This window comes from Poeciliopsis prolifica, unplaced genomic scaffold, assembly GCF_027474105.1.
Source record: "Poeciliopsis prolifica strain line A6 unplaced genomic scaffold, Auburn_PproV2 SCAFFOLD034, whole genome shotgun sequence".
Taxonomy (NCBI): domain Eukaryota; kingdom Metazoa; phylum Chordata; class Actinopteri; order Cyprinodontiformes; family Poeciliidae; genus Poeciliopsis; species Poeciliopsis prolifica.
In genome coordinates this window covers 876371-887500 of record NW_026562409.1, presented here as the reverse complement: position 1 = coordinate 887500, position 11130 = coordinate 876371, and the positions used below count along the sequence as shown (strand labels likewise).

The 11130-nt window shown below is 43.5% G+C and overlaps 1 protein-coding gene across 2 annotated transcripts in view; it reads right to left on the bottom strand.

Annotated features, from left to right (window-relative positions):
- The window catches only part of radil2a (Ras association and DIL domains 2a), a 20418-nt gene extending 12490 nt beyond the window's left edge, over nucleotides 1-7928 (bottom strand). For both annotated transcript variants that reach the window (XM_055051831.1, XM_055051830.1), the window contains exons 1-4: nucleotides 7355-7928; nucleotides 5257-5583; nucleotides 4776-5011; nucleotides 2782-3110 (exon numbers count right to left, since the gene is read on the bottom strand). In XM_055051831.1, coding sequence (XP_054907806.1) covers nucleotides 2782-3110; nucleotides 4776-5011; nucleotides 5257-5583; nucleotides 7355-7482 — 1020 coding nt within the window. In that variant the 5' untranslated portion in view covers nucleotides 7483-7928. The remainder of the gene's footprint in view (nucleotides 1-2781; nucleotides 3111-4775; nucleotides 5012-5256; nucleotides 5584-7354) is intronic.
- Between the last annotated feature and the right edge of the window lie 3202 nt (nucleotides 7929-11130).

Sequence of the window (11130 nt, the reverse complement as noted above, 5' to 3'; positions counted from 1 at the left end):
TTACACAGTGAAATGTTGAATTTATTTTTGTAGGAAGCAGCTCAGTGATATATTTGTATTTATTATGAATTTTTAATGTTGTATAAAATAATCTTGAGTTTTGAAATAAAACTGCAGAATGAGCCAGTTTCCTTTTTTCAATGAAATGACTGACGGTCGGCTGAAATGCTTCTTTATGTTCCCTCAGTTGGGCTGGAACAGAACAGCATTAATAACATCAGCTATCGCTTCCTGTTTTATATCAACTGACACAACACAGACAAGCCTTGTTTCTTTGCTTTGGCTCTGGTTCTGGTTCTGGTTCTGGCCCATTGTCAGGAGAAAGGAGCCGGTAGCGCGCCGCAGAGCTAGCGCCATCCTGCACCGTCAGCGATCCCCTCCTCCAGCCACAGCGATAAACACGCAGCATTTCCTGTAGCTGGACGGAGCCGCTGTTCTGTAGGAACCGGGTCAGGAGGAGAACGTGGTTGGACCCGGCCCTGAAGTCCAGGAAACAAAGCTCTAACGCTGCCGAGTTATTATTGTTTCAGAAGCAGGATGTGGTCAGCATCTGTCAAACATTCTGGAGAGTTTCTTTACTTGGACTTCTGTGGGCATGAAATGACAGAGCAGATATTCAGAAATAGATCTGCTGGTTCTGGAACTCCTTTGTTAGAAAGCGCTTGGACCCAGGTAACCAAAATGTGACAAGGCTCAGGGATTAACAGATGATAATCCAGAGCTCTCATGCAGCTTCTCTCCGTGTTGTCTCTTGACACACTGGAGGGATTTTCTCAGCAACCTCTAAAAGCTCAAGTGGAGAACAGATCCAAACTTTACTTCACTATTTTATTTATTATTTCCAATAAATGATGAAAGCTTGTGTATAATGTATTTGCACATTCTGTCTGTCTATCTTTGGTTGTACATCTGTGAATGCTTAAAGCTCCTCACATCAAACTGCAGCACCCACATCAAGCAAAACAGCCGACTATAAAAAACATGAGAATTTAATCATGTTTCTTTAAATGTCTTGTTACTTGATGCTCTAATGGAAATAAGAGTGTCTGGTTTTATTTAAAGCCTCATGCTGGAATCTCAGTGTTTCTCAGTCTGTTGTTAGGTAGTGCTAGTGTTAAGAATTAAAAAGAGGAATAACTTGATTTAGCTCGTTAACTTATTCCTCCTGTCCTAGGTTCCTCTGCGTCTGTATACGTGTGCAGGGAGAAAGAGCAATCATACGACGTCAGACTTCAGATATCCAGAGTTTTATCCAGAGAAAATCAATGCAAGAAGAATGTTACAATAAGCATCTCACCTAGAACATCAAAAGTCCAAAACATGACAAAACAGAAACAATTAACTGAGTAAAAAGGGAAACAAAAGACAAAAGATGCATCTTCTGGGAAACTCTCACTCAGCACAAAGAGATTCGAACTTCTGCTGCAAAACAAACCATTTTATAAGAATGTGCATTCTCCTCATTTAAATATATGCATTAGGAGGTGTGTTTTTCCTTTGTGTGGGCTGTCTTAAATGTTAATTTTATTACCTCTGAGACCCACTGAAACACCCAGATCTTCTCCTACCAGCCTTCTTAGACGATCTGATTTATGGCGTGCAGCTGGAACGTTACCTCTGCCTCAAAATGCTTCAACAAGTAACCAGTTGGTGTTTTTAACCAAGCTTGCACAAATGTAATGCTAAATAATGACTATAAGTTTGGATCTAAGAAGTAACTAGTTCAAAACATGCTTAAGAAATATATTTAATTCTAATATAGATAAAATTATTTATAAAAGTTTTAAGATCCTAGTGAACTTTTGAACCATGCTCAGGAATTTGTTAATTGCCTGCAGACAGACTCTGTCTAAAGAGATTCTAGGCCTGTCTTTTCTGTAGAATCCTCCCTAAGAATTTATATAAGTTCAGAGAGTCAGCAGTTGTTTTAGTTTGGATCTTTATCTAAATTTATGTGAACATAGAGTGTACTATAACTTTCTATGGTATATTTCATATGTATCAAAACTATCCTGTGCAGTATTGTGCTAATTTAAAATATTATTTCAACACTAGCCACGCTAAGCGCGAGCCATGCTAGCTAAACCAAGCTAAGCACGAGCCATGCTAGCTAAACCAAGCTAAGCGCGAGCCATGCTAGGCGTTTTCCAGCATCACATGGCGGGGCATCGTCTCTGATATTAATAAAAGTTATTAATGAGAGCTGGTGGAAAAAGCCTGGGAGAAAATCTTTTTTAAAACAGAGGAGTCAGAAATGTAATCGTCTGTCGTACTTCACATTATTAACTGACAGTCTTTATGAAATGCTAAGCTGCATGTTCTCCCTGTGCATGGTGCGTTTTCTCCAGGTACTTCGGCTTCCTCAAATATGGAAAAACATTATTGTCAGGTTGACTGGTTTCTCTAAATACTCCTTATGTTTATGTATGTGTGCGTATATGTGCGTGTGTGTGTGTGTGTGTGTGTGCGTGCGTGCGCGTGGCCTGTCTGTTTCTGTGTTGTCCTGCGATGGACTGGAGACCTGTCCAGGTGACCCCGCCTCTCGCCCAGTGACCTCTGGAGAGGCACCTGTGCCCCTGGCAGCCCTACCAGGCATGATCTCCAGGCGGAGATGAGAATCAGTTTTCTAATATTTGTTCATCAGTAATCATCCTGTTTCGGAGTAGCTGACATTAACACTAAATAAATGAAGGAACATGGAGATTAATCAATATTAAAGATGGTCTGCTCTAAGTAAACTCGAGTAGCAGTAAAACGTTGACATGGTGGTCGATAGCCCACCTGTCTGTGGTCGTAGCCCTGTAGCAGCAGGAAGTAGGGGAAGTCAAAGGGTGGGTGTATGGAGTACTGCGTGGCGTTGTCGTCGCTGCTCTCCGTCTCTTCCTTCTCCAGGCCGAGCCGCAGAACCTCGGTGTCGGCCTCGGCCTCAGGGTTCTCTCTGACTGCACTTTGTTGGGCCCGGTCCGCCTCCCTCTCCGTGGCCGACAGGTCCATGTCACTCAGGCTCCTCCAGAAGACCGGGCCCTCCGTATCTTCCCCCCCGCTGTCCACAAACAGGGACGCCACTCTGGACCGGTTCTTCTGCAGCTTCCGGGCCTGAGCGTTCACCCCTAGAACCACAAGACGCACCGTCACGCTTTCTGCCTCCGTCACCATCTGAGAGGTTTCAAAGCAGCTGCTGCATGTGGAGAAACAACGGGAAGGTCTGCAGGGGTCACCAACAGAGGTCACCAACTCAAAGACCTTTATAAAACCTAACATATGAAATTTTAAACCTGTATCTCTAAAGACGTACAGACTGTAAACAACCTGAGTCTGTTTTAACAGAAATGATGGTTAGTTAAAACCATGTGAGAGAAAACGGCATCACCCGTAAATACTTTTTAAATAAATTATAAAAGTTACAAAACATTTTAGGTTTTGAGAACAGAAATAAATTCCATCTCTTGGTCTCTGGAGTGTTTAGCTTAATCTAAAAAAAAAAGGAAAAAAAACAGAAGAGGCCTTTTGTTTATGAAATCTTGTTTACAGTGGCTAAAATTCCCCTGAAATTGCTCTGGTAAACCAAACCGACCCAAACATAATGCTCGAGTGCACTGGCGCCGCGTCAATGCAGCAGAACCAGACGACAACTGGGGGCGGGGCGGGGCGGGGCGGCCCTCTATCTGATATCAACAGCCGCTCCGTCGCGCTGACGTAACACAAACAGCATTCAGCCCTGCTGGAGCCGCTAAGCACAGAGGAATGTCCAGAGAGACGCTTCACACCCCACTCTGCTGCCGCGGACGGGGTTACCTGTCGGTACAGAGTGGGGTTACCTGTGGGTTACCTATCGGTACAGAGTGGGGTTACCTGTCAGTATGGGGTGGGGTTACCTGTGGGTTACCTGTCAGTACGGGGTGGGGTTACCTGTCAGTACGGGGTGGGGTTACCTGTCAGTATGGGGTGGGGTTACCTGTGGGTTACCTGTCAGTATGGGGTGGGGTTACCTGTGGGTTACCTGTCAGTATGGGGTGGGGTTACCTGTGGGTTACCTGTCGGTACGGGGTGTTACCTGTCAGTATGGGGTGGGGTTACCTGTCAGTATGGGGTGGGGTTCCCTGTGGGTTACCTGTCGGTAAGGGGTGTGGTTACCTGTCGGTACGGGGTGGGGTTACCTGTCGGTACGGGGTGTGGTTACCTGTGGGTTACCTGTCAGTAAGGGGTGGGGTTACCTGTGGGTTACCTGTCGGTACGGGGTGTGGTTACCTGTCAGTACGGGGTGTGGTTACCTGTCGGTAAGGGGTGTGGTTACCTGTCGGTACGGGGTGGGGTTACCTGTGGGTTACCTGTCGGTAAGGGGTGGGGTTACCTGTCGGTATGGGATGGGGTTACTTGTGGATTACCTGTCAGTAAGGGGTGGGGTTACCTGTCGGTATGGGATGGGGTTACTTGTGGATTACCTGTCAGTAAGGGGTGGGGTTACCTGTCGGTACGGGGTGTGGTTACCTGTGGGTTACCTGTCGGTACGGGGTGTGGTTACCTGTCGGTACGGGGTGGGGTTACCTGTGGGTTACCTGTCGGTAAGGGGTGGGGTTACCTGTCGGTATGGGATGGGGTTACTTGTGGATTACCTGTCAGTAAGGGGTGGGGTTACCTGTCGGTACGGGGTGTGGTTACCTGTCCGTATGGGGAGGGGTTACTTGTGGGTTACCTGTCGGTACGGGGTGGGGTTACCTGTCGGTAAGGGGTGGGGTTACCTGTCCATACGGGGTTACCTGTCGGTACGGGGTTACCTGCCGTGATGGTGTCTCGGTGCTTCAGACTCTGCTGCTCCATGGTGGAGCGGCGCTGGATCTCGAAGCGCCTGAAGAATCCGTCCTTGGGCTTCCAGAGCGCCTGCAGCAGCAGGGGCCTCTCGTTGGCCCCCACCACCCGGAAGCACTCCCTCCTCCACTGGTGATCGGCCCCCGTCTGACCGATCACGTCGCACAGCACGTAGTCAGTGGCGTCCTCTTTCTCCAGACAGTACCTGGGCGACAGGAGCACAGCTGTGATGTTGTATTAAGCAGGTGTTAGTGGTTAAATATGATTGTTATTTATCCAATGATTAATCAGAATAATCGATTAATAAAATAATTGTCAGCTGCAGCTCTACTATGGATATCTTTGCTTAGAACGGAAAAGTGAAAATTGGAACACTTGTTAATATATTTTATATGATAAGCATTGAGAGAAAGGCGGCCTTCAGAGCCGGGCTCTAGGGGGCGCTCTCACCTCTCCAGAGCCTCCCTCACCAGCTCCCTGGCGCTGGACTGGCTGGTGGCCAACACGCTCTTGTAGTGGGCTCCATGGCAGATGTCGCTGCCGAAGATCTTCAGGATCCCCGGGACGGAGCGCTGGCTCGAGAGCTCGGCGGGGTCGTCGGCAGCCTGGGGGTCGGGGCCGCCCCGGGTTGGGCCCCGCCGGCCCCCCTCCCGCAGGTTGGGACTGTAGTTGAAAACAGTGGACAGCCGGTTGTTGTGACGCCGGATCTTGCTTTTGGCCGGCTGCCGGACGCCGACGCTCTCTGCAGAGCGGACGGTGCCGTCCGATTTGTTGGACCTGAGCGGAGGAGCAGAGTCAGGCTGCAGAGCGTTCAAACATTTCTGTTTATGCATCAACAAACTCTCTGCTTCCACCCACCAAACAATATCCAATAATGTCTCTGAGTCCTATTGGACGGCAGCAGAGATTTATAACAACTGCCTGGGATTTACTTTGAAACTGCCCTTACTGAACAGCGTTTTCATCTTAGTCTTTATTCTGTTTAGTTTTGTTTAATTTTAGTTTAATTATCAAAACTTAACCATAAAATTAGGAGAATAAAGACTTAATTTGACCAGAAAAAACATCTGAAATTATAAGATATAACTTGCTTTAACAAGAAAAAAGTTTAGATGGTGTTATTGTGATCTGACGTGAGCAGCGTTTGCCTGATCATTTCAAACCTCTGCTTAAGGTAGTAAGTTGGTGCTGATGTGTTAAAGGATCAAATATTTTTTATCTGTAAAACTTAAACCAAAGGAGAATTTGACAAATGATCTACATTTCAAATTTGTTCTTATTTTTTATGCCAGAGTTTCCATAAAATTACAAATTAATTCTCCTAATATTGCAATTTTCCTCTGGTAATATTTGGACTATTGTATATTTTTATTCTTGTAATTTAAAAAATCTCAGCCTGGCCCAAATACTCCAAATAAATGCAAGCAGTAAAACACAAAACAAGATGGCGGCGTGGCGGTGCGACATCACTCTGAGCTATGGAAACCCAATGAACGCTTTGGACAAAAATATAAATATTCCAAAAATGAAATCTTAAAAAAATGAAAGACCAGCTTTATTGTAGATCTACTTGCTTTGATCGTCACTTTGCTGATGTTGCATCAGAGTTTCCACTGTGGGACAGTTCAGGACATTTCTATTCTTCATCCACATTTTTCCAGACCTGGAAATTACTTCAATCAAATGTCCTCATTTTCCAGATTACAAAGGAATTCTGCGTTCCCAGTCTGGGCGGGTCAGCTCTGTAAAAACACGCAACCCGCCCAGTGTGCACCCAGGAGTCTAGTAAAGGACTTAAATAAGTTTCATCGCCTCCTAAACTCTGTTAAAAGAGGCATTAAAACACCAGAAAAGGGCTGAAAGGCAGAAAACGACTTTAAACCCAGAGACCATTTTAGAGACATAACCAGCTGACTGCACTCTAAAAGGATTTTTAAACTACTTTATTAAACAAAAAGCAGTTATCCAACCTGGCCCTATGTGAAAAAATAAATGTCTCCCCTCCTTATGTAATGGGGTTATCAACCACATTTCTTTGGCTCAGTCTCACTGAACTCATCCTGATTACTGCAAAACAAGCAGAACTGGTCTGACAACATGAAGTAGACCAGGCTGCAAGATCCAAATGCAACAAATGAAGCTTAAAGAAAACAGACAATTACGCTCAAAATCCTTTAAATGTGGATTAATTGAAGCATTTCTGCAAAACGAAGAGTCGACATTCCTTTACAATGATGTAAAAGACTTGAGGGAAGATAACCAATTATTATTATTATCTACAGGAGGTAATAACTGTTTCACATAGAGAAAAGTTCTCTCATAAATTAAATCAATATTTGATAAGTGGTTAACTTTCTACAACATTAAATGTGTCAGAATTAAAGAGTTAGCTCAAAGTAATAGGAGTTAATTCAAGTGATTGTGAGGAGGCAGCATCTCTTACATTGTGAGTTAAAATCGATTATTTCTTTTTAAAGTGCAGCTGTTTTCTGATGAAAATGGCTGAATGGTTCAATCTGACGCTAAAAGTGAATATTACTGAACTTACTGGACAGATCCATTGCTGGGTTTCCTCCCCAGTTTGGCCAGGCGCCTTTTGGGGGAGCGGATGAGCAAACCCACCGGGAAGCTGAGGGTCTGTTTATTTACGTGGCCGCTTCTCTCCTCGGAAATCATCGTTTGACTTCGGTTTGTCTACGGAAAAACGAAGGAACCACGGAGAGAGCCGAGGAGGGCCGAGATTGGCATTCTCCCTCCGCTGCCCGCCACAGCTGGGAAGAGTTTCCTCCACAGGGCAACCTTTTCCCAGAAACAGACTAAGAGAAGCACCGCGGGTTGTGCTTCCGTTACCCGAACCGTTATCCGAACCGTTATCCGAACCCTTTCCAACCGAAACTTCACTTTCCTTCGCAGGAAATGAAGGAAACCCGGGGAAGTTTCAGAAGTTTACATTAAAATTCGTCGACATTGGAATCCGAAGCGCGGGAAACCGGCAGTCCGTTTGCGGGGAAAGTTTCTGGAAAGCGGTGAAGCTCCATCCCGGGTGACGTCGGCTGCCGTTATGTCCGACACGGAGCGCTGACTGAGCGGACTGCGGACGGATCGACCTGCCGCCGCTGGAGCGCGCTCCAGCTCAGTGACGTCACGAGCTGGAGGCGGGGCTAAATCACACACGCTCTCATGGGTATGGCAAGCTAATTTAACATTTAATGGCCAGACTTGAACATGTACTGTCCTTTGGAAAAAGTAACATTTGAGATTTTATAACATTAATATTCTCAACAAACTCAATAAATGTTTACATAGCTGATGGTATTCAAACAATTATTTGCGATGATTTTAAAGTACAAACACAAAAAGAACGGCTGCAGAGGATTAACGAAGGATTTAATTTTAATGAAGGAGATATTAGATAAGCTGATTAAAAAAATAAAATAATAAATATAATTGATAAACTGACTACTTTGTTGTTTGTAAATTTTAGAAATATTATGGGCTAAAACATTTACACCTCATTCCATTCGGAAATTCATTAAATATTTTTTTAATTATTAAAAATGAAAATTCAAATGTATAAATAAAAGTATCACATTTGTGCATTTAGTCAACAGGACAACTTCAATCCATATCTTGCTTAAAATCTTGCTTAAAATATTTATTGAAATGAAGACGATCTAATTTAACCCACAAAGCTGAAGTTGATTAGTTTGAACATGGAAACCAATAATCAGATTGTTCTGTTTCTTTATTTTCTAACAATAAGGCCGTCTCCTGCTGCAGCAGATTTCAGGTTAGCACTCAGAATGTCATCAGTGTTGGGGAAGTTATGAAGGAAATTGATATATATCAGTGTTGGACAAAATAACAATTCATTTAAAGAGAAAATGAATTATTTTCTGATTTGTGTTTTAGTCATTTAGTTGTTCATAGTAGATTAAGATTAAAATCAAAATGTGAAATGTTATCGCAAAATGTTTTGGATTTCTACTCAAGTTATGGATATGAAAAAACAGTTATAATATGGTCAAGCAGCTGAATTATTGTTTTCAATCCATCTTCCTCACATTTATCTCCTTTAATATTTAATAAAAACTATATATCACAGTGTCAGTGCATGTATCCAGATAAAAATGAAACAACAGAAAATAAAAAGCTCTTTTTTTTGATTGCATATATTTGATCAGAGAAGGTAAAAATCTATAATTGCTTCTGCAGTTTTAACGGATTTCTGCACCGACATCGCCACCTGGTGGCAGACATGTTCATCACAGCTGCAGTGGCTGCATTACTTTAGTTTCTCCTGCAAGATTTTATATTGACACAACAATAAACGGATCAGCTGCGGGTTATAATTTAATCACGGAGGTTTTGGTGCAAATCCTGGAATTCCAGGACGGTTTGGAAAACCTTGACTAAAGCTGAACCGTTTTCTCGACGTAGAAGAACAAAAAACTTTAATGAAAAATAAATACTCTTGTAAAAGTAAAGTACAGGTTGGACTGGTTTACTCAAGTAAAAGTAAAAAGCTGGAGGAGGAAGAGGAAGAGGAAGAGGAGGAGGAGGAGGAGGAGAAAAAATGAGGAAGAGGAAGAGGAGGAGAAGGACAAAAAGAGGAAGAGAAGGAGGAGAAGAAGAGTTTCAGTGACTGATGTTATGAGTTAAATCATTAGCAGCTCCACCTGCAGCGTTTCCTCTGTGTGAGAGTTGTGGTGCAACAGGGTGTGAGGCGGATGTTTCTACCTGCAGCTGCTGTGTGTGTGTCTCTGTGTGTGTCTCTGTGTGTGTGTCTGTGTGTGTGTGTCTGTGTGTGTGTCTGTGTGTGTGTCTGTGTGTGTCTCTGTGTGTGTCTCTGTGTGTGTCTGTGTGTGTGTCTCTGTGTGTGTGTCTGTGTGTGTCTGTGTGTGTCTCTGTGTGTGTGTCTGTGTGTGTGTCTGTGTGTGTGTCTGTGTGTGTGTGTCTGTGTGTGTCTCTGTGTGTGTCTCTGTGTGTGTCTGTGTGTGTCTCTGTGTGTGTGTCTCTGTGTGTGTCTGTGTGTGTCTCTGTGTGTCTGTGTGTGTCTCTGTGTGTGTCTGTGTGTGTCTCTGTGTGTGTGTCTGTGTGTGTCTGTGTGTGTGTCTCTGGTGTGTGTGTCTGTGTGTGTCTCTGTGTGTGTCTGTGTGTGTGTCTCTGTGTGTGTGTCTCTGTGTGTGTCTGTGTGTGTGTCTGTGTGTGTGTCTCTGTGTGTGTCTGTGTGTGTCTCTGTGTGTGTCTGTGTGTGTCTCTGTGTGTGTGTGTGAGCGGTTTGGAGATTCGGGTCAGCGCTCGCTGCCTCTCTTTCCTGGAACCGCCTCGCAGCCTGCAGGATGCAGCAGCTCAGGTTCTTTCTATGACTGGAACATTTTTGTCTGATTTAAAGTTGGTGAAAAATTCTTCAGTTAATGTGAAATGAAATGCTAGCAGAGATTTTAAACCAAACGTCTGAGTGAAGACGTCATCATCTGACCAACTGCCGTTTATCTGAGCGGCTCCAGCAGAAACGTCTCCTCCAGTCAAATCGACATTTTATTCAGAATCAGTAAATATTTCTGCTTCTTTCCTGTTTCTAATCATATTTATTCATGCTGGCTTTAGCTAATTGCTAAAATGTTTTCTGGAGAGAAACTCGACTTTTTCCACTGAGTCACAGTTTATTTTCCCAATTTTCACATTAAATTTTATAAGAATAAAAGTTTGTGAGTCTGAAGGGTCATTTTCTCTTATGCTTCCATCTTAAAACTGTTTATTAGTGAAACATAATTTCTTATCTTAAGTCATAGGTGTCAAACTCTGGCCCGCGGGCCAAATATGGCCCGCAGTGTAATTATATTTGGCCCGCGAGGCAATTTCAAATTAATATTAGACATTTATGTCAGAAAGGAGGCATTAAATGTTTATTTACATTTTATTTAATATATTTAATATTTTATTTCATATATTAAATATGTTTTATTTAATATTTTATTATTAGCAACTCATTTTTGCACACCTGCACTTTTAAGTTAGATAAGCTTTGCTTGTTCAATATTTATTGTTATATTAGAACTTGTTTGGGTCCGTATTAAAATATTCATTTGTTCAACCTTGGCCCGCGACTTTGTTCAATTTAAAGTTTTGACCCACTGTGTATTTGAGTTTGACACCCCTGTCTTAAGTCGTTAACATAAAACTTTCTCCTGGTTCTCAAACCTCCGGTTGGTTCTGGTTCTGGTTCTGGTTCTGGTTCTGGTTGTGGCTCTGGTTCTGGTTCTGGTTCTGGCTCTGGCTCTGGTTCTGGTTCTGGTTCTGGTTCTGGTTCTGGTTCTGCTG